Source organism: Strongyloides ratti (assembly GCF_001040885.1).
Source record: "Strongyloides ratti genome assembly S_ratti_ED321, chromosome : X".
NCBI classification, from domain to species: Eukaryota; Metazoa; Nematoda; class Chromadorea; order Rhabditida; family Strongyloididae; genus Strongyloides; species Strongyloides ratti.
In genome coordinates, this window is record NC_037309.1 from 4,239,378 (window position 1) to 4,266,502 (window position 27,125).

Below are 27,125 nucleotides of genomic sequence, written 5' to 3' on the forward strand. Positions count from 1 at the left end.
TTTTGATAATAAGCGTTTTTTTTCACTAAAATATTTTGACGTCTAAAATTGATAAAAAAAAATCAAATATTTGATAAATTATTATTTAAAAATGTTTTTATACAAAAAAATATATTGTTAATTAAATATAGCATACCATTTTTGATAAGATCAAAATTTATATATGCCAATATTTTTATTTTGAATAATATTTTGATAAATAAGTGATATTAAAATTATTTCTAAATAAAATTACTTATAATAAGGTGTATTCATTTTTAAACATTTTTAAAATAATATTCCATATTAGTAAATGATACAATTAAAAATATTAAAGTATTATTACTAATTTAGTCAATAGATTATAAATAACTAAATTATTAATAGACTAAAGAATAAATATATATATATATATATATATATATATATTACCTAGTTTCCTTTCATCACAAAGAATAGTAAAAGGTTTTTATTTAAAAGATAAACATGATTTTATTCGTTTATAATGATAAGGCTTATCGTATTAACTTAAATATTCTTCTATATTATCTAATTGGTAAAAAAAAATAATAAAATAATTATATGCATTAAGTAAAAAAAGTATTAAACTTAATAACTATATTTTTTTATATATTTTAGTTTTTAATTGTTTAAATAAATACTTAGTGTTTTTTTTCATTAAGTATCACATATGATTTATTTAGTTTAAAAAAGTATTTTGATATAATATTTTATGTTATTAAATAAAATTGTACATCAAAAACAATAATAATTTATCATATCTAAAAAAAAAGACATTGAGTATCATTAAATCTTTTGTAAATTAAAATGTTTAAAAAGAAAAAATAGATTGAACATAATGCATATTTGTAGTATAATAATTGTAGATTTAAATTCACCACATGTAAAACAATAGTATTGTTAAATATATATATAATTACTTTGTTAATGTATATTATTACAAATGTTCAAGAAAAAAATTTTGTTTTTGAATTATAAAACAAGTGATTTAATACTACATAGTTTATAGATTGTTTTATGATAATATATTATAAAAGTTTATATAATAGTTGAGGTAAATTTATAAATACAAATCTAAAGTTGTAATTGTGAATTAAAAATATTATATATATATATATATATACATATATCATTATATATGGTAATTGGACAAATATTTTCAAAGAAAATAATAGTAACATTTTACATTCAAGTTTTTCTTTTTTCTAAATAAAAAATTATGTTTTTTTTTATATGATAATGTATTATACAATAACAATAAGATTGATAAATAACTTTTACTAGAATTTAATTTGACAAATATAAATTATCTTTATCACAAAAGATACTTTTATTAGTATTTTTTTAAATTTTAATCAAAATAAACAATTTTTTTACATGGGTAATTTAATAAACTTACATTGATAATAAAAATACAAAAAGTAAAATTAAGGTATCTTATCTTTTTTTAATAAACAATAATCCTAGATTAAATATAAAGTTCTAGAATAAAAATTTAAAAGTGATAAAAATGTATAAAAAAATTTTTACTTAATTTACTTTAATCTAATTCTTTTTAAATTTTAAACGGATAATTAAATGTTTGATAAAAATTTATCAACCATCTAAAATGGTACGTTTTCAGACATTCAATTATTGTAGCATTTACAAATTTAAATGTTAGTTTAAAATTTTTCTAACGCACTAAGAATGAAATCATAAAAATTTATTTTAAGATTTAAAAATAATATTGTATGTCTTATTTTAAAGATATTGATAAAACATTAAAATTTTTAATAGATATTTTTACAGGTAAAGTGTAATTAAAAAAAATTAAATGTAAAAAGATAAAATTGTTTTTACGTATATTATTCAAGTGAAAAATATACAAAAAAAAATGTTTTTGATTATAAAATAAGTTTTAAATATATTGTTTTTTTTCGTAAGTAATAATGATATTTTGTAATATTTATTTAATAAATGCAATAAAATTATCTATAAGCTTAATTAAATATTTTATAAAAATAATAATTTACAGAAAAAAAATAGTGTTTTTTTAATGAATATTGATATAATTTTTTAGAAAAAGTGATTTTCAAAAGTTTTAATAAATGATAACTAACATTAAATTCCTACTGATTATAATTAAAGCAAAATGTCTAAGTAAAATATGTAATTTTATACCTTCTTATCAGGTAATTTAAACTTTTTTACATAAAAAGTTAGTCTTTTGATAAATTGAAAGCTTGATAATGATAGTGACAAAATTATAATACAATAATTTACATATTTTTATTTTATTGAAATGGAACAATTATATTATTAATTAAGTAGATATAACATATTAGAATTGCCATTCTTTAAATTAATTTACAAAAATTTATTACAATTGTTATTTTTAATAATTAAAAAATGTTTTTCTTTTATATTTAATTTGTTAAAAATGTATTTACATTTTTTTATTTAAATATAAAAAATTATCTTAATTTTTCAATTTACTTGATATAAAAAATTAAACAAAATATGTTAATATATTTTAGCAAAGTTTATTTAAATATATAATGTATTTTAATGATTTAATAATATTTATAAAAAATCAAAAAAGTATACTTTTTAAAATATTTAAAATTTTTAAATCGTATTTAAGTTACTAAACTTCTGCATTATATTTTTGTAATTTATATGATTTTTAGTATTTTTTCTGTAGGTAAGATAGTTTAATAAAATCGTTTATTTATTTTTCAGTTTGATTTAAAAAAATAATAAATTATTAAAACTTTTTATAATTTAATATTATATGTAAATATTTGCAACGTAAAATAGAATTATAAAATAGATATTTTTTTTACTAACAATTTTCTAAAGTTTTTTTAGAAAATATTTATGAAATATTATTTGTTTTTACTTTTATATGCTAAAAAAAATAAATCTCTTTTTTAAATATAATAAAAATTTTTTTATTTATTATAATTTAATGCTTTTAATTTTTAAATAATTATAATTAATTTAAGATATTAAAATATTAACAATAACAAATCTTTTCTTAGAAAGGGAAATGTTTAATTTGATATAAAATATTCTAGTTTTACAACTTAATGTAATCTTATTTTCACATGTAATTTATCTTATTTTAGTTACTATTTGTGAAATAGTATTACGTAATAATATGTATATATATTTGTTGATATTCTTTGATTATTGGTAAATATTAAACTAATCATTTAAAAAAAAATTTTATAAAATAATTTAAGATTCTTTAATGAAAGAACAATAATTTAAAGAAGATATTTCCTGAAATACCAATTTTTATTATGTGAGAATATTTGATTCCTTATAAATTATCTTTAAACATAAAATGATGAAAAGAACACTAATAAAAGTATTTAACCTAAGTAAATTAATGAAAATTTTAAAATGAAAACAAGTACATGAATGTTGATCTAATTTCGTGACCTCTTTAAATATTCAAATTTCTTCAGGTAAAATCATTTTAAATTAATATAAAAATATTTATTTTTAAAGTGACTACAGAAAAATGAAGTTTTTTGCTTTTCTTTTGACTTTATACGGTTAGTTTTTTTTTTAATACTTAAAAATATTTCATATTTTAAAATATTTCAGGTGTAATTATATCTAAACCAATTGAAGAACATGTTACATTACCTTCTTGTCCATTAGGATCACGTCCAATGTTAAGACCAGATGGTGAACCAAGAAAATGTTTACCACATCAATCTAATCTTTGTCTTAATGCTATTGATGATAATGTAAGAGTAATTTAATATTATAAAAAAAATTAATATAATCATTTAAGACTGATCCTTCAACTGTTTGCTGTTGGCATAATCAAGTAGATTACTTTTGTTGTATTGATGTATCAAAAGAACAATGTCCATCATACAGAAATGTAACAGTTGTTATTCATAATGCTTTTCCGCAAAATCCATTCTCATCGAAAACTTTTCATTTTCGTGATGGTATTGAAGATGATTTTAATATTGACAATAATAATCTTCAATTTTTGCGCGCAAGACAACGTTTTAATTAATTATTTAATCTATTACAAATTTAATAATAAATTTTATTTTAATCAAACTTTAATTATATAAATTATTATAATTTTAAAAATATATTTCTTTTTAATTTGTTTAAAATTTTAATAAATTTATGTTGCTTCGATTTAAATAATATAATATTAATAAATATTTAATTATTTTTTTTAATTAAAAAAAATAACACATAAAATATTGTAAGCATTACTAAAAATTTATTTTAAAAATGAATAATAATATTAACTATGAAAGAATATACTTATCAAGAAAATTGATTGATTACAAAAAAATATAATCTATATGTATTGTAATAAATTTAGAAAAAAAAAAAATAATTGGTGTTTAATCATTTATTTTATTTAAAAAATTTTTTTCTATTATGCAAGAAATAAAAATTTTGCTATTTTGCTTTTATGATAAAATATTAGAATTATCGATGTACATATGTATATAAAAAGCTTTCTTTGTCTTTGTTTTAGTATAATTGATAAGAAGGTTTTTGTCTTTTTACAATTAATTTTCTATTCTTTAAAGCATTTCTTTTTTTAAAAATTATTAAATTTTTTAATATATTTTATTTTGTATTGCATAGTAATTTTATAAAATTTTAATTATATGTATATTTATAAAGTAACTAAACATCAATTACTTTGATTTATCATTTTATAATTTAAATGTATAGTTAGATAATTGTTAATTTATTTGAAGATGGCACATTTATATATAAATACATATTTTCATATAATTTTCTGTTGACCCTTTTTTGCTTTAGTCGCTTTCTTTACACTTTGTTAAATAGTTAAAGTTATACACGTTTCTCTTAATTTATATTTTGACAAAGCTAATTTAGCTTCGTCATTGTTTTTAATGTTTCTGTTTATAAAAAGATTTTCATTTACACATTGTTTAAAATTACTCTTTTAAATAAAAATAATTTAATATTATTTGAAGAATATTGTTAGGATAACAAAAAAGTCTATCATTATACTTTACTATTCTTTTATTTATTTATTTTATTATACCATAATAATGATATATATATATATATAATTTTTTTTTATAGACAATGTATTTTATTAAAAAAACTTCTTATATTGGGCGTCAAATTTCATGCCGTTATTTAAAAACAATTGCAACATCTGAGCCATCTAAGCCTGATATGAAAACTGCTTTTCCAGGTCCAAAATCAATGGCATTAAAAAAAGAAATGTCAATGGTTCATCAAAATGCTTCTACAAGAGCATTTTTTGACTATGAAAAATCTTTTGGAAATTATGTAGTTGATGCTGATGGAAATAAACTTTTAGATGTTTATATGCAAATTTCATCCCTTCCTTTAGGATATAATCATCCAGAATTAATTAAACTGGCCAAAGATCCACGTCTTATTACATCTCTTGTCTCTCGTCCAGCACTTGGATCTTTTCCACGTACTGATTATGCTGATATGATTAAAAAAAGTTTAATTTCAGTCGCACCAAAAGGATTATCTGAAGTTCAAACAATGTTATGTGGAACATCAGCTAATGAAAATGCTCTTAAAACAGCATTTATTTATTATAGTGCCCAAAAACGTGGAGGTAAACCACCAACACCTAAAGATTTATCATCATGTATGAATCAACAATTACCAGGAACACCAAAGTGGACTGTTTTAGCTTTTAATGGAGCTTTTCATGGAAGATCATTAGCTATGCTATCTTGTACACGTTCTAAACCAATTCATAAAGTTGACATTCCAGCACATGATTGGCCAATTTCACCATTTCCACGTTATAAATATCCATTAAATGAAAATATTGAATATAACAAAAAACAAGATAAAGATTGTTTAACACATATTAGTGAACAATTTAAATTGAGAAAAGAAAAAGGAGAAGATATTGCTGCAGTAATTATTGAACCAATTCAATCAGAAGGTGGTGATCACCATGCATCACCTGAATTTTTTAAAGGCCTTCAAAAAATAACAAAAGAAAATGGTAGTGTATTTATTGTTGATGAAGTACAAACAGGAGGTGGTCCGACAGGAACTTTTTGGTGTCATGAACAATGGGGTTTAGAAACACCACCTGATATTGTAGTATTTTCAAAAAAAATGATTACTGGTGGATATTATTATGCTCCAGCTCTTAAAGTAAATGAAGGTTATAGAATTTTTAATACATGGATGGGTGATCCAACAAAATTAATTGTTCTTGAAAAAGTTGTTCAAATAGTTAAAGAACAAGGATTAGTTGAACAAGCAAAAGTTGTAGGACAATTCCTTAAATCAGAACTTCAAAATATTCAATCAACTAATGATAAAATTTTGAATCTTCGTGGTGTTGGTACATATGTTGCTTTTGATCTTCCAACAACTGGATTAAGAGATAAATTTATTGATGAAGCATGTAATCGTGGTTTACATGTTGGTGGTTGTGGTGAAAAGGCTATTCGTTTTAGACCTTCATTAGTTTATGATAAAAAGCATGCTGAGATAACATTAAATATTATTAATGAAGCTATAAAACAAGTTTAATATCTTGTTTCATTTACTATCAATATTTTAAATCATAAACAATAATAAAAGAAATATGATTTTCGAAACATCAATTAAATTTTGTTTTAAATTTCATTGATAAATTTTGAATACGATAATGATACAATAAAATAAAGTAATTAATTATTATTATTTATTCTTTTTTATTCCAGAAATTATTTTGTAAATATTTAAAAAATAGCTTTTTGTATGTTTTTATTAATTAGTAAATATTTTTCTATTAATTAAAGATATAAACTAAGAAATAAATTAAAATCTCTTTTTTTAAGATATTATCGTTTTTTCTGTAATACTTTATAACATTTTTCTCTTACAAACACTATTCAACTTATTTTACAATTCAGTAAAGTTGTCATAATATTCTATTAGATTTCATCAAAACTTTAATATATAATGAGTTAAATTTGATGAAATCAATTATAGCATTACTCAAATTTGTAATATATACTTATGTATTTTAATCATTTTAAAAAATCTACATATATATAGTTTTTTTAAAAAAAATGAATATACTAATAATAATTAATATTTCTTAATCAGTAAGTTAAATTAGTATTATATCATTTTACATATTTATAGGTAGTCACTGAATTACATTAAACTTAATATAATTTTATAAATAAAGGGTTATCTTATACCAGAATTTTATTATTTTTTAATTATATCAAAATAAAAAAAAAATTTACTATTTAGTTATATATCTATATATGTATTTTTATTAAATTAAAAATACCTGTTTTATGCTATCAACAATTAAAAACTGAAATATTTAGATACCATCATAATAATTTTTTTTACTTAAATTACATTGATTAGTATTATATTGATAAAAAGTAGATAAAAAATTATTTATTTTAAAATATTAATTATCTTACAAAATCTTTTTTTTTTCTATTTTATGTATTAATAAAGTTTTTTTTTAGGTCATTCAAACATAAAAATTATTGAAAATAATTAACTTTTTTCTTTATTTTAAATATATTATAAAATATATCATTTATTTTACAAGATTGATTAATAAAAATATAAACTTTAGTTTGTTAGAAATTGTCATGTGTATTAAATTGTATCAAAGTAATAATTGTTTGTAATTCTTATGATATCATATTGTATAATATTGTAAATAAATTTATTTTTTATTTTTTAAAACTACTTTATATTTCAAATAAATAATAAAGTTGTGATTTTAAAGATTATGTAGGATGAAAATTTTGAAATATTATTGAGAGATTATTTACTATAAAATAAACATTGTGGTAGGTTTAAATTTTATTAAAATAAGGGTAAATTTTAAATCTTATAATCTTTTGTATATAGAGATTGTTGTCAATATCAAGCTATCCTATAAAATTATTTATTACATTTGTGAAATCTAGATATATGAGAAAATTTAATTTTGTACAATTTCTATTATATAATTTAATAGTAATACAATACTACAATTTTTTTTAATTATTGAAAATATTATTTAGAAAAATTTAAACCATTTGTAATTGCCATTATCTTGTCCGATTTAGGTAAAGCATCTTTTGCATTTTTTAAACATAGTGTTAAATCTAATTCGTCTAACATAACACTACTACTTAAACCAATAAGACCTTCGTCAAAAAGTATATGAATGTTTTTACCATCAATTCCACAATTTGCTGGTATTTTAATACCTTCTGAATACAATAGACTTTCAATTTTTTCTTTTAAATTTGGAAAAATAACATCTAAAATAAGATTACGAGTCATATTTTGAACATGTGGTTTAATGTCATTTGGTAATGAAACTACTCCTTCACCAAGATTAATATCTGTATCTAATAAGTTTATTTGTATTCTAGCAATTCCATTTTCAAATATTGATCTAATTTCTAATGTTATTGAAACATTGAATGCAATAAATTTAATTTGTTTATTTTTTTCTGGATTTACAGTTGTTATAGTTACAATATCAGCTTTTTGATAAACAAAATATCCTTTATGTGCTGTAACATTTGGTGTACCATTTGAAGTAACTTGAGCTAAATAATAACAATTTTCACATAATAACATCATATGATCTCTTGATTTTGGTGGTAATAATGGTGAACTAAATGGAATTTCTTTTTCTAGCCACATAAAATTCCATTCTATCATATTTAATAAATCATTTACCAATCGATCTTCAACCCAAAGGGTTATTCTGTCATTATTTTCAAGCATAGCATGAATAGTACTTTGTCTATCAATATTTAATTTTATTGGTAAATTTTCTGATGGAATTGATGGTCTAATAACTTCAGCATTTGATGTCAAAGATAATATATCATCACTTGCATTAATATTTACAACATGAATAGATAATATAGTATCTAAATCTTTTAATTGACTTGAAACAACAGGTGGCAAAATATTAATAATTGGTATGTCAATTGAAAAATATTTATCAATATTATGAATAGCTTTACTCATAGCTTTACATAAAACAAATTCTACTATACTACTTGGAGAGATTGAAGCTAATTTAATTAAAGCATTTGCGATAAAAGATTTTTCTATTGTTGCATCAATATCTACATTTTTCATGGCACATGTATCAACTTTTAAAAAATAATTATCAATTAAAAAAGATAATTCTGCTCTAGGAACCTTTAAAAAAAACAAAAATTATAAAATATATTATTTAACATACAGAAGCATTCATTTTGGTAGTTGTTTTACCTAATATTGAAGGTAAATGAAAAACATTAATATTCATTAAACTTTCAATCTTAACATTATCAACAATAACCCATACTCTTTGATCATCAAATTTAAATGAAAAATTTTTATAATCTAATTGAACATCTAAGTCAATAGCTATAAAATTATTAAAATAAACATCTTTATGTGATGTCATTTCAACTTGTATCCATTTTGGTTTTTCAATTAATTTTCTTAATCCTGGAGAAATTAATTTTGTTGCAGCAGGTCCACCAATATTTATACCAAAATCTCCTCCATTCAGAGATGATAATAACCAGACAATGATAATGTAAAGTATAAATTTTAAAGATATACGCGTTTCCATTACCCTAAAACAAATATACTATTAGTTAATTTAAAAATAGATTTTTAATATTAATTTTATAATAAATTTTAAATAAATGTATTTTTATTTCATATATATTAGTTATATTAAATTAAAATTTTTAAAAATTATTATAAATTATCTTTAGATCAAGTAATAAATGTATAAAATATTATGTTATATAGTGTGACTAAATATGGCACATATGTATGTTTTACATTAATATAAATATAAGAAGAATATATTATAGTTATGCGCAGAAGTTTCTGTATCATACAATGACACAGTCAACAATATATACATATATATTTATATATAAATTTTATAAATCATACAATTGTCTTTTCTTTAACCAGTAGAAAACGTAGTTGTATGTTCAACAATTGTTATAATGGTTCAATTTAGTATATTTTTACTATATGTGCCTACAAATAAATAATTTTAAGGTTAGAAAATGCATCATATGATGATTATAACTACAACAATATTATAAGGAGGTAAATATAATTATACTTATCTATAAAATTTATCTAAAATATAATATTTTAATAAAAAGTAAAATTCATTTTTTTTTTATATATTTAATAATATATAATTTAATTAAGGTTTAATATCATTACGATATATATAATCATGTATTTATATTTATAAACTGTATTCTAATAATTTTAAAGTATTTTATTATTATTTATAATTTTAATTAATTTTTACCAAAATAAAGAGAAAGTAGCACAATGATATTTAAAGTAATAAAAAATAAAAATTAATAGTTTTATTTAATGAAAAAGAATTTGTTAAATAAAATTTTTTTTAAAAAATTAAAAAATTAAATTGAAAGATATAATATATATATAGAATAATATAAATGTTTATTAATATTACATATATAATCTAACATAAAAATTTATTAAAATGATATATCAATGTACGATTATAATTATAAATCAAAATATTTCTAATAAATTTATTGAATTTCTTTACAATAATGTAATAAAATATTTGTGAATTTTGTAGCTTCTTCTATTTTTTGACAAAAAAAATAGTAATAATTGTTTTGATGCCAATAATTATAAAATTGTAAACTTTCTTTAATAATATAAAGATCATTTAAAAGATTTAATATTTTTTGTATTATATCATTATGTATTTTAATTTCAACATTAATATTAAAAAAATTTTCAAGCTCATTTAATGTATTTAAAAATAATTTACATTTGTGGTAAATTATAATATCTTCTGAAAATAAAGAAAAAATTGTTTTATCTTGAATTTGTACTATACAATACAATATATTTTGAATATATGTTTTAAAAAAATTAACGTCTAATTTGTTATATGTTGTTTTATCTATAATTATCTATTAAAAAATATAAAAATATAATAAACAAACTTTGATTTTCATTTTTTTTGTTAAAAATATCTTCAAGTGTATCACCTTCATACTCAACAAATCTATTTTTTGAAGATTCATCAAATGGTAACATTACTTAAAAAATAATATAAAACAAAAAAGAAAAAAAAATTTTTTTAATATTTATCTTTTAATAAAAATAATTTTGATAATTACAAATTTATATATACTTTTAAAAATTCAATTTTAAAATGGTTCAACCCTTTATAAATATTTTGTTTTCATATAACTTTTCGTAAAATAAAATTATATGAAAAATAAAGAAAACGTAATATAACAAATAGTTAATTACTCGATTCATCCATAATAGATGAAAAATTTTAAATTTTAAAATATTAAAAATAAAAAATGTAATGTTCATTATATTGTACAATTTTACCTACCTATTTTATAAAACATGTAATAATAGTTATAATATATAAAAATATAAATAAAAGCAATGTTTTTATTTTTAAAATACATGCAGTAATCATGTAAAATATACATCAAAAAAAGTTATCTATATTTTTAAGTACAAAAAGATTAGTAAAACAACAATTTAAAAATATATTGTAATTGCATTATATCTATATATTATTACTTTCTAAAATTTTTTAATATATAAATTATATCTTCAAAAAAAATTCAAAATATTATCATTTTTATCACTTTTAGTAAATTTAATTTTAGCAAAAAAAATTTAATTACTTCAAATAACCTAAATTAATTATCATTTATAGATTAAAAACTTTAAATTTTAATGATAAAAAATTTTTTAAACATTATTAATAAACAATTTTATTATCTACCTGATAAAATTCAGACTTTTACAATTAAAAATTGTTTTTTAATCAAACTTATAAAGTAAAAACATAAATAAAAAAAAATTAAAATACCATTTAAGTTTTAAATTTTTCCTTGGTATTTTGCGATCAACAATTTCATGGCAGCAATAGCATCTTCTGCTGAATCGTGACCAGTATGAGCTTCTTGTATATCCATATTAAGATAAAGTTTTGCAAGTTTTTTTAATGGATTTTTGAATTGTGGATTTCTATGAGGAAATGTTATTGATGTATCAACCACATTTTTGTGAATTAATTTTAATGCATTTAAATCGCAGTTAAAAGAATGACCAATTAAAATTGTATCTTGATTAATAAATTCAAATAATTTTTTTTGAACTTGTTCTAATGTTAAAACATTTGTTTTTAATAACTCTTCAGTTATTCCTGAATATTCTGTACAATAATCTGTAACACGATATCTTGGTTTAATTAATTGGTCATATACAATTTGACAATTCATATCAACAACTGTTACTCTAGCAATATCTTGTCCAGCAACAGTTAATACCATTTCGCAATCTAATGCATAAACACCCTTAATAGTTGTGTTTTTTTGTGAAAGTGGACATTCTTTAAAAAGTTTTAAATTAGAATATGGCTGGGTTATTGTTACATGCTCATCACCTTCTTTGCAACCAATTGTGCCATTTGATCCTCCACAACAATTAAATATTTTATCATATCTTGCGTATCTTGAATATCCAAACATTAGTTTTTCAGAATGATAAACACAAACAACATCTTTTTTAGTTGGCTCATATGTTTTATCATTGACTTCAAAAATCTTTGAACAGCGATAACAAACTCTTTGTTTTTCATCTGGTAACGAATAATGACTTTTGTGTGAAAGTGTTCCTCCTTTTTCATAATGTACACATGAATCAGATTTTTCTGAATCCCACATTGGATATTCATTCATTCTTAATTGTTCTTCTGTAAGAATATATTCTCTTAAATATTCGTGAAATTTGTTAATATCATCAACTGAAAACTCTAACTTTTTGGTTTTCTTATCAACAAAAGGTGAACAATCACGTTTTTTTATTTTCATAATTTCATTGTAACATTTTGATTTGTATTTTGAATTATCCGATGCCTCAATTGCACATTTATGCTCTTTTCCTGTAGCTAATTTTTTAGCTTCCTCTTCAGGTACTTGTTGTTGTTTTAATGCATTAAATAATTGAGTATAAATTTTTTTTCTATCAATAATACCAATTTTGGAACCTTTTATTTTGATTAATGTTTTATTTTCATCACAATATTGAATATCTGATTTTAAATCAGAAACATTTTTTGTATCTTTTGCAACTATAACCTTTAATTTAGGCTTTGGTAATGCTTTTTTTGTTGATCTTAAGTTTAATGTAACCTTTTTTTCATCAACGTCTTTTGCGATCTCATTAACTATTTTAGGTTTTAATGCACTAACTCCCATACTTATATCTGTTCCCAAAACTGATGAAATGTCCATTTCTTGGGAAAGTTTATTTCCTATATCTAAAGGTTTTTCTTTATTTTTTATTTCAGATGAAATATTTTTTTTATTTCCTTGATTTTTACTGATACTTTTACTTTTTCTAGTAATTCTTTTCTTCTTATCACCATCATAATCAGATGTATTTATTGTTTCACTACTAGAAGAAGTATCATTAAATAAATTAATGTCATTGAGATTATTTGTAGCGATATTTGTTTTTGTATCATTAATATCCTTCTTTTTCAAAAATGGTTCATATTCATTTATTTCATCAGAATGTTGACGTTTTCTTGTCTCATTTTCATTGATTTTTTTTGTTATAACAGACTAAAAAATATATATATTTATAAATATATTTTTTTAAGCACTTACATCAATGTCTTCTTTTTTAATATTCATAGCTAAATGATTTAAAAGTTCTTCATTATCATTATCAACAGATTCTTCCTTAATATTCATAGATAAATCATTTAAAAGTTCTTCATTTTCATTATCAACATATCCTTTTTTAATATTTATAGACAAATTATTTAAAAGTTTTTCATTTTCATCATCAACAACTTCTTCAAGTACAAAATTATCATCTGAGTTGTTTTCATTTCTATTTTTATCATCATTATTTTGATCAACATTTTCTTCATCATGATAATTCTATAAAAAAGAATTCGTAAAAAAAAAAATATAACTTACTAAATTATTATTTGAAACAATGTTATCATCATTTGATGATGTGGTATCTTCTACATTTTCTGTACTAGCAAATGTTGCTGCATATAAATTGTTTGGTGTTGTAATGCATTGTGTTGCAGAATAATCAAAATAACCTTTGTATCCTGAATAATCTTGGGAATAAGAATGTATTCCATAAATTGAATCATTTGATGGTACCAAATAACCATATTTTTTTGTAAATTCACTTTCTACATATTTTTCTTCTTCTTTTACCTTACTTAATTGTTCATCTTTATCCTTTTCAATATTAATTATATTTCCAATATTTGGTTGAATTGATGAAACATCTTCTTCAAAATTATCACTACATTTAGAAAATTCCTTTTCATTATTAGTAACAATTTCACTAGAAGTTTTAGTAATTTCTTGATCGTTATTAGGATCTTCAGAATCCATCTCTAAAAAAGAAGTGTTATAAAAACTTTTTGCAATTATAATGTATTAAAATTAAGATTGATGAAATAAATTAAATAGTATTTTTTTTTAATTTATAAGTTATTACACACTAAAATCATTGAAATTATATTATTTTAATCCTAAATAAATATGTCTATTTAAATTTTAATTAAAATAAGTTGTATCGAATGCAAAAAATGTTTTAATTCTAACGATGAACATTAATATTACACCAATCGTGTTAAGAGACATTAAACGTAAAAACTTTTATGCTATATTAACATGACTGTTTTAATTATTCTTTTCGATTGTTGTTTAAGATATTAATATTACATTTATTTTAAACCATAAACTATGAAATCCAAAAATTCATCTTTAAATGATAGTCAAACAAATAATTGTATTATTGCAAAAGAAATCTATGTTAAAATGAGCAAAAACTACAGAATATCAAGAAGTACTAGAGCACAATGGTTTTTTGAAAATATTAATAAATCTGTAAAAATAGAAGATATCGACGAGGTAAGTGAAACCTAAAAAAATATATAAATAATTTAGTAACTTTTTAAATATAATTGTTATAGAATGATGATTCAAAAATGTTTACAATATGTGGTATTATTCCAGAAAGTAACACTGATGTTAAAGATGATCTAACAGGAAAATATTTTAAAATAGGTCCTGGTACAAGGATGTCATACTTATCAGAAATATACAGACAAGTTTTTATTTTAGATATGAGTCCATCAAGCAATGTTTTAATAGATCATAGTGGAAATGTTATGAATGATCGCATATTTCCAGCAATGAAAAATTGCTTAACAAATACTTTAAAACCATTTAAATTACCTGGTACAAAGAAAATATTTCAACCAAAAATTATGGTAACAGTTGCAATATTCAATCCTTTTTTATCTTTGCCATCAAATCAGGTATCGTATATTTTTCCATTAAATAAATTTTTTTAATTAAATATAGGTTTTAATACAAGGTATTTTAATTTCAAATGAAAATGATTTAATAAAACTTTTTGATGTAATTGAAAAAAAAATGAAAAAATTAAGTGATGAACAATGTTTACATGGAACAAATTTTATATCTACATTTCAAGATCAACGCAAAAAATTAATTGAAATATCTAAAGAGTTACCTGTTGAAAATAATTTTGAAAATACTAATTTTGATCCAAATTTATTATATGTTAAATATAAAAAATATAAAAAAAAAGAGTATGATACAAAAATGGTAAACAATTTTTTAAATGATAATAGTTTTCAAGAACATCAAAAAGAGGATGAAGAAGAACCAAGTATTTTTCAAGAAAAAGACTATCTTAAATCTTCATGGTCATTATTATTTATGTTACGTTTAGGTTTACTTGGTTCAAATATGTTAGTAGGTAATTCATCTTCAAATATGATTATTATAACTGATGGTGTTTGTGGTGTACCAGATATAACAGCAGTACAAAATATATTACGAAAATTACGAGCAGCTTCAATATCATGTTCTTTTATATTAATAAAAGGAAAAAATGAACCTGATCCTAGTTTTGGACATACAACACATTTTGAAACAATGCAATTTTTTGCTGCAGCAACATTTGGAGCATTTTTATATGATGCAAGATCAAAAATGTATCAAGAAATGGAAAGAAATTATTTTCATAAATCTTTACTTGTTTGGAGTTTTCAAAGAGCACTTCAAACGGGATTTGTTGCAGAACAACTTGTCAAAGAATATAATCCCAAATTTTTAAATTATAAAAGTAATTATGAATTTCTTCATAGATGTTTGTTTAATCATTATCGTAACAAGAAATTAAATTTACTTATATTTGTACGATCCAGAGAAGGATTTACAATAAAAGAAGTTGATATTGAAAAATATCACTATCAATTTCGTAATTTAGTAGAAAAAGATAGAGCTGATAGGTATGATGTAATAACAATTACAATGTGCCAACCTTGGAAACCTGAAATTACAATTGAATATGTTATAACAGGACCATGGTATGGAACATTAAATAGGAATGTTGATGTAACAGTTGAAATTTTTATAAGAGCTCCATTTGATTTTGTAACAAGTTTAATTGCAAATGAATGTACTGGTCATAAAAGATACTCTCAAATATTTAATAGTTATCAATCATTAAATAATACTCTACAAGATATTGTAACATCTGACAAATTAATGTTTCGTTTAAATACATTTGACAAAAAAAAATTATATCAAATACCAGAAAGTATAAATTGTCAAGATTTATTTGCTCCTAGAGGAATTTTAGTTAAAACATGCCCGGAAGATACTATGTATATGGATTATCTTCGTAATACTTTTTTAAAGTATTGGAAACTTGTTTCAGAATTAGATGATTCTATATGGCAATCATGGATGCATATATATCATATAAGAGTAATATTATATCATGATATTAATATACCCAAAAATTTATTTACAAAAAAAGAAAATATTGAGGCATATGATTTTATTAAATCAAACAAAGCACTAACTGTTTTAAGTGATTATTTCAATAGTATTGCTACTTTAACATTAGTTGATAAACAATCATATGTCTTTTTTGATATATTTTTTAATTCAATATCTAAAAAAGAAGAAAATTATTATTATTTAGTTAAATTTAGTGGTGGATGTCCTCATTTAATTATTAATATAGCATTCTTAAGTTATACTCCAAGTCATATAAGACAAAAAAATGTTAATGATATAAAAGAAAAAATTAGTCAATTAACAATGAATATAGAATCTCAATTATTAGAAGATTTTGAAAATAAATGGTGGATAAGAAAAGAATCAATTAAAGATAATAATGAATATGATATGAATAGTATAATTATTTTGTTTAAAAATGCTATTGAATATTATAAAAAGTTTCAATTATTACGTATTGAATATGATAAGGTATATGAAAATGAATCTAGTTTACCACCATTATCACCAGAAGATATATATATATCTCCAGATGATGATATATTAGATCAAAATTCACAATTATCAATTGATGATTATCCAATTTCTTTTAAAACAGTATCTATATTAGAAATTATTGATAAACCAATTGAAAAATTTATGGTTAAATATAATAATATACCAAATTATTATGAAAAGGATTTAACATTTGATGACTTAAATATTGACAATTTTCGTAGTGAAAATATTTTAAATAAAGCCTTATTAAAATATTTATGTTGCCGTAAATATATTTATAAGGTGTCTTCTCCACATCGTTATATTCAATGCATGAATAAAAAAGGAATTGAATTTTTGCTTCAAACAGTTTTATATCAAAAATTAAATCAAGGCTTTTCTATAGCATATGGCGCTTATGGTGTTGTTAACCTTATACGACAGTCATACAAAGAAAGCAATAAAATGTATCCACGTGTTCAACAAATTATTATTAAGACACCAGAAAATATTAAAAATGACATGGAAGAGGAAACATTTTTATCAAATAATTATTCATATAATAAAAATGATAACATTAATGAAGGTAATGAGAAATACTATAAAACAAATATATATAATTCAAAAGAAATAAATAATTTTGATTTTGAACTTACATTAGAAGTATGGAATGAACCAGATGATTGTATTGATGATTATGAGAATATTTCTGATGACACATCAAAAAATAAATCTCATATAAATGATAATTATAAAAAAGAATTATGTCCATTAAAGGTAAGATAAATGAAAAATTTTTTTTTTTAAAAATACTATTTGAATTGTAAAATTGAATGAAGAAAAGAGAATCTCACTTGATTCATATTCTAAGTCAGATTCTCTTCTTCACCGAATTCAACAAGTCATTTTATATAGATAAAAATTTCCAAATATCTTTTTATAATAAAATATTATATATAATTTAAAGAAAAAAAATATATATATAATTAATCTTATATTAATATTCACCTTAAAATGATAGATAAAATGAAAATATGAGTTGGAGCGTTTCTATCTTAAGCATATGTAAGTTATTTTCAACAAAAGCCATATGTATATATACATATATATGTAAAAATGTTGAAAACGTTAAAAATGATAGCTTTATAGGTGAACGATATATTTATAGACAAATTGAGTATATAGATGCATACTGGCTAGGCGTATTCTGGGGAACATGCAAGCTGATAAAAGAAATAATGCGGTCACTGATTTTAAATTAACAATCATATAATATTTAATATTAAACACATAATGTTGATATGTGCTATGAAGAGTTGTTTCAATATTTAGTAATATATATGCTAAAAAGAAAATAAGCATTATTATAACTTTTATTATTATGAAATAACTCTCTCTCTCTTTCCCTCTACTATATAGTTAAAAAAAAAATTCATATAATATGATATTAAAAAAATTTTTTATCCATTGTAAAATGTACAAAAATATCAAAATATTAATCAAGAATTAACAAAATTATCGTGCATTTATACAACTTTTGATTATTGTATAAATGATTCTTATTATTATAATATTTTATAAATATAAATAAAATAAACTAAAAATTTAACTAATTAATATGGTAGTAATAATATAAAACAATAATTAAATTATTTTTATTTAATTTTTTTTTTTGAAATATATATTATTTTAAAAATTTATATAATCATTTATATATATATATATATAATTGATTATATATTTTATTTTATAAAGAGTATTAAATTAACATTATTATAAAATCATAAAAATTTTTCTAACTAATTATCAATTTCTAATGTATTTAAAAGAAATAAAATAGGAATATTATGTACTAATTAAATGTATATATATTTAAAAAATTTTTGTTTATAAAATATAAAGAAAAAATTTAAAAAATATATATATTATAATTTTATAATAATAATAGATGTCAACAAATTTATCATAAATTATATATAATATGATTTTTGAAATAATGACAAATATATATATATATATATATATATATAAAATACATATTTTTTTTAGATATTGAATGATGGAGATAATATTATTAAATGTCTTCTTACTATAGATTTACTTTTTAATTCTATAAAAAGGCATATTTTTACATATGAAACACCTTTACAATTAAAAGAATGCAATGATAATAAAAGAAGAGAAGAAAGAGGAAATGATGAACAGTATATTAAAATTTTTTTAGACTCATATGATATTGAAAAATTATGCCAATTTTCACCAGAAAAATTAATTATATTATTTCCTATACAATATTGTGATAAAAAATCTGATGATGTTGAAGATAGATTTAAAAATTTATTCTATTCATTACATAATGAATTATCTAATGATTTTCATGGTTGTATAAGACAAGAAGGAACAAAATATTGGGAAGATGAATTTTATGAAATCAAAAATACTATAAAAATGGAAAATAATATAAATTCTCCCTTATTTAAAAATGAATTTAACTTAAATTTAAATTGGAAAAATTTAATAAATAATGAAAGTAATATTGCTAAAGAAAAAGAAATAGATAAAAATAATGATGTGGAAGTTATTCATGATAATATAAAAAGTAATTGTATGGTTAACGATGAGTTAAGTGTATCCTCTGTAAAAAGTTATATGAGATATTATGTAAAACAGTTATCATATACAAGTCTTATTATTATATCCCTTCCAGAAAACTTTGAAGATATCATTAAAATGAATAATTATAATATAACAAAATTTTCAACTATTCCTTTATGTACACATTTTATTGATGAAACATTTTTAGCATCATCATTATCACAAAATATACCTATTTTAAAATCATGTCCATTAATAGATTTACGATTTGGTAAATTAAATGATGAAAAGATAATTGAACTTGAAAATTGTATTAATCAATATCGAGATAACGTTAAAAATAATACAATTGTTTTTAATAATTGTAATCCAAGAGGTGGTTATAATAAACCTGCTGCATATACAATTAAATTTAATTTTCTTAATTTTGCCATTGATTTAGATGAAGTTGTTTATACAAGAGCATTTATTGGTTCAGCATTTAAAACAATATGTGAAATGAAATATGTTCCAGATTATATTATTAAAGAAATGATTGAAGAAAAATGTCATGTTGTTAGAAGAGAATTATCAAGTTATGAAAAAAAATTAAAAAAATTTTGTAAACATTATAAAAAACATCATACAAAGAAAGAATATTTTGAAAATAAAAAATGTTATGATAAAAATAATGATTTTTATCGACAATTTAAGATTATATTGGATAATCATAATTTTTCAAAAACAAAATGTTTAAAAGATTATTTTATTTATAATGCAATACTAAAAAATTGTAATGAAATTATTAGTAATTTTCAAAGAAATGATTGCAATGATGGTAGTTGTGAAAAAAATGATATTACTAAGTTGAATAGTATTTTTAAGAATCATTTTAAAAAAATTAATGACACAAAAAAAGAATCAATATCATCTGGTAGTATCTTATTTACTAATGGTGATGACAATGATAGTAAAACTTCATACATAAATTATAATGATTATGAAGATATTGATGATAATTCAACATTTAATGAAACTGATGGTATAATACATGAACAATTAAAAGAAAATTTTTATTTATCAGATTGTAGGTCAAATTCTGTTTTATCAGCAAAATATTTAAAAGATGAAATTACAACAATTATATCACATCTTGATGTATTAACACCACCTTTATTTGTTCAATTTATTTGTGCTCTTTTAATTCCTGGTGAAGAAATGATAACATTTCCTATAACAATATTTCCAAATTGTATATTAGATATTCTTGAACAAGCACCAATAAAATATAATATCAACAAATTAATGACAGTAATTGATAATGTAAAAGTATCAATAGATTTATATATATTAACAAAACCTAAAAGAGAAACTATTGAAATTCAACGAAGAAATAAATTATTACTTTCTTCAATACCATTAACAATGTATAAAAAACATAATTGTTCACAATTTTATGATAATATAAATACTTATGATACTATTAGTTCATCTGATGATGAAATAGGAATATTAAATAAAAGAAATGAATGGAAAGAAATTGATATTAGTGCAATAAAAATAATAAAAAATTTCTTTTTTGATATCAATTATCTTCTCAATGCAGAGGAATATTTTTTAATGTTAAAAAATAAATCAAAAAATTATGGAAAAGATGATTTAAAAAGTATTTGTGATTTTGTTGAAACATTATCAAAAAAAGAAACAAATTTAGAAAATGGAAGATATAAATATATTTGTGAACCAATAAAAATGATTGGTAAAGATAATACAGTATTTAATTGTATACAAGAAAATTTAACTAATCTTAATATAGAATATATAAAATTAAAAAAATCATCGGATTGTAATGATAAAGAAGTATTTTTTTATTCTTCTGAAATAATTAACAAAGGAAAATTTATAAGAAAATTTTTTAAAAATAGAAAAATATCATTAAATGATTCTTTTTGGACAACAAAATATAATAATGATAAGATAAATGATATTTATAAAGAGACAAATGATGAATTATTAAAAAATGATATTTTAATATCATCCTTATTTTTAAATGATATTATAAATGAAAAAGATATTAATAATACAATATTAAGTTCTGAAGATGAAAATCAAATTGATTCATTATACAAAGATTTTTGGATTGTTATTTATATAAATAAAAGAAAACTTAAGATGATGTTAATACAAAAAAGTCCAGAAACACATACTAAATTATTTTTGAATCTTGTTAAAATTGTTAAAGAAATAATATTAAAAAATAATCAAAAACAATTACTTAATGATATGTATAGGAAAAAAAAAGTTGATGAAAGATTAATAAAAATACATAATAATACGAATATTTTTACAAAAAATCCCAATGCTGGATTATATGCATGTAACATTGTTAGTTTTCATTATTTTTTTATTCATTATCGACTTCGAATTATACCTGTAGGAATGAGAGGTAGAAATATGGAAATAAATTATGGTTTAGATGTTTTAGAAAATTGTCTTATGAAATATGAATGTGATAATTCAAAAATATTTATTTGTAAAGATGAAAATGATAATGTATTTTTTATGAAATTTTTATTAAATGATGATATTATTAATACATTTTCAAATTGTAAATTAAATAATATTTTAAATAATCATGAAGGAACAAGAGATAAAATATTATTAGGAATTTATGGTTGTCAAAAACCAGGATCTAAATTTTTAAATCAAATAATAAATTCACTTTTGTCATCATTAAGAGAAGAAACATTACATGAATTATCAAAAGCAATATATGAAACTAAATATATGTTACCATTTAATCCTGAAGATATAAAATATTTACAACCAAATTATAAAATACCAAATTATACATTTTGTTATGGTTTACCAAATGATATATATCATTTTATATATAGTTTAAATTATTTTCTTCTTCAACATTTAGAATTATTTTTAAATCAACCACGTTATGGAAAAGCAGAATATCTTGCATTATGCCATCATTTACCAAGAAAATTTTCACATGATCTTTATACATTAAATGTTCAAGATATTTTTATGGAATGGATTAATCCAAATGATTCTAAAAATGAAAAATCTGATATTTTATCTAATTTTTATTATACTAATAGATATAGTCCTTCAGGAAAATTTCCACCTGGTATTGCTGTTATTGAATTACGTCTTTTAGATGGAAAAACAAAACAATCTGTTAAAATTACTGATTTATATAATTCACATATTTTTGATGTTAATAAAGAGTATATTGAAGAATATAGAAAAAATATTAAATATGATAATGAATCATTAAAAAAAATAAGTCAATATATATTTTCAAATGATGTTACAAATTTAAATTCATCTCATTCATATATTGTACAATTTAATATATGGGAAAGTGGTAATGCTGAAATAGAAAGAATAAAAATTAAACTTGATCATGTTGTTCAACAATCAATATTTGATGTTTATACAGAATATATATTTTTACAAAAAAAATGTTTTGAAAGTGAATTAATGTATGAATCAAGTCCTGATCTTTCACCAGATTATTATGATGATAATGATATTAATGAAGTATTTATAAGAGAAAAATCTAAAACAATTGCTGTACCAAAAAGAATATTAAATAAACAACAATCACTATTAACACAAGCAAAATTTAATTTACCAAAATATCCATTTAAAAATAGAAAATCACAATCATTACAAGATCTTAAAAATATTAATTATTATAGAGATAATAATTTATTAAATGATAAAAATTTACATAATATTAATGGTATTAAAATAAATGAAAATAGTGAAATAAATAGTGAATCTGGTGGTACAGAAGAAATTAGTAATAAATCTATTTTTGCAGATAATAATATTGATGAAAGAGAATATGTTGATTTAAATTTTTTATTAGGAATAGTTTCATGGTTTGATTTTGTAAATGAAATAAATAATTGTTATGATAAATCAAAATCATATAGAAAACTTGAAATGCGTGTTGATTCATGTATCTCAATTGATACATCATATGAAATAATAGCAAAAAAAATTTTTGAAACAACACCACCAGAAGATTTAGTTTTAAGTCAGGCATTTTATAAAAGTAAAGATGATCGAAGAAAACAAGCAAAATTAAGAGTTATTGAAAATGATTTAGAACCTATTTCAAAATATTCATTATTTTATAAAGAAGGTGAAGAACATAAACAACCAATAACTCATGCAGCAATGTTATTTGATTTTAAAATGCAAAAAGAAATATTAGAATATATGTATTGTTTAAAAGGTAAAGTACCTAAAAGAATAGCATATAATTATACATCAAATGCTTCATATAAAGAAAAAAGATTTCCATCATCATTAAATCCCTTTGTATCAAGACAAAGAATTTTGTTAATTATAGTTAAAGGAAATCTTGTAACATATTATTTTTATAATTTTGCTGTTGAAATAACAGATATTTTAATAAGATCATTTTCAAGAACATTACAATGGCATGATGCAAAAGCTAAATTAAGTAATGAAATTCAATTACAAAAATTAGGTTATTTTCATGCTGTACCAACAAGAAGAGATAATAATATTAATAATTCATATGAATTATTAATAACATATGATCCATATACATTATCAGAAAATGATTATCCACCAAATGATTTAGGTATTATTAATTATAATTCATATCCAAAAGCTTTTATGAGAGGAATAAGATTAATGTATAGGCAAAATTTTTTATTTGATATTGAAGGAACATCAAAATGTTCTTATGCTCAAATTAATCAATATCTTGATCTTCGTTGTCAATTATATAATAAAATTTTAGGATCAACAAAAGCATATGATTTTTATGAAACACTTATAAATGGTAAAAGAAATATTCCAAAATGTATGTTAATTGATAGTTTAATAGAATATACAAGAATTCATTTTGTTAATACACCAATTTTATTATTTGAAAGTTGGAGAAATCAAATTTCAAATGCTAGAGTACCACCATCAAAAATTAAATCAACAATTACATTAAATAATTTTAAACAACCAGAAATGTATGTTTTAAAAATACAATATATGATGGTAAAAGAATTTTCACAATATTTTAATGAACTTGGATGGGAAAATCTTTGGATAGATGATATTACTAATAAAAGTATAATTAAAAATAATCAATCACTTGAATATTATCCACAATGTACAGAACCACCAAATATTTGGATGGTGCAAGTAATGAAATATGGTGTACTTTTAGCAAATATTTATTTTAAAAAACCTTATCTTTCTGTTCATATATATGCTTGGGAACTTCATTGTTTTTATAATAATATGAAAGGATTATATATAAGTAATGATATATATAATTATAAGGATATGAAAAATTTTGAAAATATAAAAGATGAAGTAATATCAATCTTTCATCTTCATTCATTTTCATATGACTATCATTTACGAATTGGATGGAAATATATGTTAAGTAGAGAACATATTATATTTCCAAATGATTATAATGTTCCATTATTTTTATTTAATCTTCTTAAATATTATGAATATAGACCACCATATAGTAGAAATGCATTATATGAAATAATTATTGAAAATAAAAATTTAAAAATTCAACCAGATTGTGTATGGGAAAAATTTTTAGATAGTAAACAAAAATCTTCAAAAATGGTTGTACGTTTTCAAAGAAATGATTTTATGATTGTTGAAGAAGAAACAATTTTTATTTATGAACAAATGTATAAAGTTATTACAGTTATGTTAAGAGCACCTGTTAAATCATGTCCTAGAAGTCAATTAAATATTAGAGTATTTAAAATATTAATTAATATTGAAGAAAAATTTCCTTTAATAAAAAGTTTTACAGGAAATGAAGAAATTTATAATGTTGAAAATGAAATTGGTGGTGGAATAGATAGTAAAGATGAGAATGAACAAAAAACATCTGTAATTAAATTTTCATTTCCAAGTCAAGATGGTGAATCAAAATATGAAGATGAAAAAAATAATGAAGATAATTGTAATGAAATTATTACTGATATTGATAATATATTTTGTTTTATGGAAGAATCACCAAATCATAATATTGTTCATGAAATTTGTACAATTGAAAAATTATATACATCACCACTTTTAAATGATTATTCTACAATTAATGAAAATAATGAAGAATGGGATGATGATAATGAAGTAAATTGTTTTGGATTAAAAATGTCAGTTGATTTAGTTACAGCATTAAAAAATCAAGAAAATATTCCACCATCAATATTAAATGATTCACTAAATATTTGTGAAGAATCTATTATAACTGAATCTAATGATATATTTGATTTTTTATTTGAAGAAGATATATATGAAACCGGTGTATGTCCACAAATTGAACAAGATGATCATCAAAGTGAAGAATTTATTGATGATAATCTTTTAGGAAATCATAATACAGTTAAAATAACAAGTGATGTAGCAGATATATCACATTCTTTATCAAATAATCAACAATTACTTCAAACAATACTTGCTAAGATGGGAGAAGATGAAATAATGAAAATTGTAAAAGATACAAATGAATGTGAATTATGTATAAGAAGACAAAGATTTTGGGAATTATTAGCAAGAAAACGATTTTTACCAAAAAAAAATAAAATGAAAAATAATTTTAAAGAAAAATCAATGGAATTTATTTTTCCTCAAAAAATTGGACAATTATATGATTTATTAAATAGAAGATTGATAAATGATGAAGTTGAAGAATTATATGATGTTATATATAAAAATGATGAAAAAGATTGTTTAAAAAATGTTGATAAAATATATAATATATCAAAGATATTGAAAGAAAAAGTATATCATGAGTTTTTTAAATTTATTAAATTACAATATAATAGAGAAAGGACTCGTTTTATACATGGTATCAAAAACACACATTTTATATATATCCCAAATGATGAATATGATTTTGGTGTTTCTTATACATTAAATACAAATAAAAGTATAAAACTTTGGATTATATCAAAAAATGAGATACAACTAAATAAAAACAATTATACTGATGAAGAAAAAATTATCATTGATAAATATATGATGCTGTTTAATAATTCAATAGAATTAATTTTAAAATTCCGTCAAGAATATAAAATTGATTTATGATAAAAAAAAATTATATAGTATTATTTAACAAAAAAATTTTTTTTTTAT

General features: G+C 20.2%; 6 protein-coding genes across 6 annotated transcripts; 4 read left to right on the plus strand and 2 right to left on the minus strand.

Moving 5' to 3' along the window:
- Window positions 1-3,514: 3,514 nt before the first annotated feature.
- SRAE_X000091100 (Hypothetical protein) lies at window positions 3,515-4,027 on the plus strand (the record flags this gene model as incomplete). Its single annotated transcript, XM_024645312.1, has 3 exons — window positions 3,515-3,548; window positions 3,601-3,746; window positions 3,794-4,027. 3 exons carry the CDS (start codon window positions 3,515-3,517, stop codon window positions 4,025-4,027), a joined length of 414 nt encoding a protein of 137 aa, XP_024510783.1.
- A 1,070-nt stretch (window positions 4,028-5,097) lies between these two features.
- SRAE_X000091200 (4-aminobutyrate aminotransferase, mitochondrial) lies at window positions 5,098-6,552 on the plus strand (the record flags this gene model as incomplete). Its single annotated transcript, XM_024645313.1, has 1 exon — window positions 5,098-6,552. The coding sequence occupies one exon, from the start codon at window positions 5,098-5,100 to the stop codon at window positions 6,550-6,552; it is 1,455 nt and encodes a 484-aa protein (XP_024510784.1).
- A 1,485-nt stretch (window positions 6,553-8,037) lies between these two features.
- SRAE_X000091300 (Bactericidal permeability-increasing protein, alpha/beta domain-containing protein) lies at window positions 8,038-11,094 on the minus strand (the record flags this gene model as incomplete). Its single annotated transcript, XM_024645314.1, has 5 exons — window positions 8,038-9,189; window positions 9,233-9,614; window positions 9,946-9,956; window positions 10,932-10,957; window positions 11,001-11,094. The coding sequence occupies 5 exons, from the start codon at window positions 11,092-11,094 to the stop codon at window positions 8,038-8,040; spliced, it is 1,665 nt and encodes a 554-aa protein (XP_024510785.1).
- An 812-nt stretch (window positions 11,095-11,906) lies between these two features.
- Window positions 11,907-14,575, minus strand: SRAE_X000091400 (Exonuclease domain and Ribonuclease H-like domain and Exonuclease, RNase T/DNA polymerase III domain-containing protein; the record flags this gene model as incomplete). Its single annotated transcript, XM_024645315.1, has 4 exons — window positions 11,907-13,655; window positions 13,701-13,979; window positions 14,019-14,456; window positions 14,567-14,575. 4 exons carry the CDS (start codon window positions 14,573-14,575, stop codon window positions 11,907-11,909), a joined length of 2,475 nt encoding a protein of 824 aa, XP_024510786.1.
- A 235-nt stretch (window positions 14,576-14,810) lies between these two features.
- SRAE_X000091500 (Protein SZT2) lies at window positions 14,811-18,414 on the plus strand (the record flags this gene model as incomplete). Its single annotated transcript, XM_024645316.1, has 4 exons — window positions 14,811-14,978; window positions 15,041-15,388; window positions 15,435-18,161; window positions 18,406-18,414. 4 exons carry the CDS (start codon window positions 14,811-14,813, stop codon window positions 18,412-18,414), a joined length of 3,252 nt encoding a protein of 1,083 aa, XP_024510787.1.
- Window positions 18,415-18,600: 186 nt separating this feature from the next.
- SRAE_X000091600 (Protein SZT2) lies at window positions 18,601-27,077 on the plus strand (the record flags this gene model as incomplete). Its single annotated transcript, XM_024645317.1, has 2 exons — window positions 18,601-18,627; window positions 19,434-27,077. 2 exons carry the CDS (start codon window positions 18,601-18,603, stop codon window positions 27,075-27,077), a joined length of 7,671 nt encoding a protein of 2,556 aa, XP_024510788.1.
- Window positions 27,078-27,125: the final 48 nt, after the last annotated feature.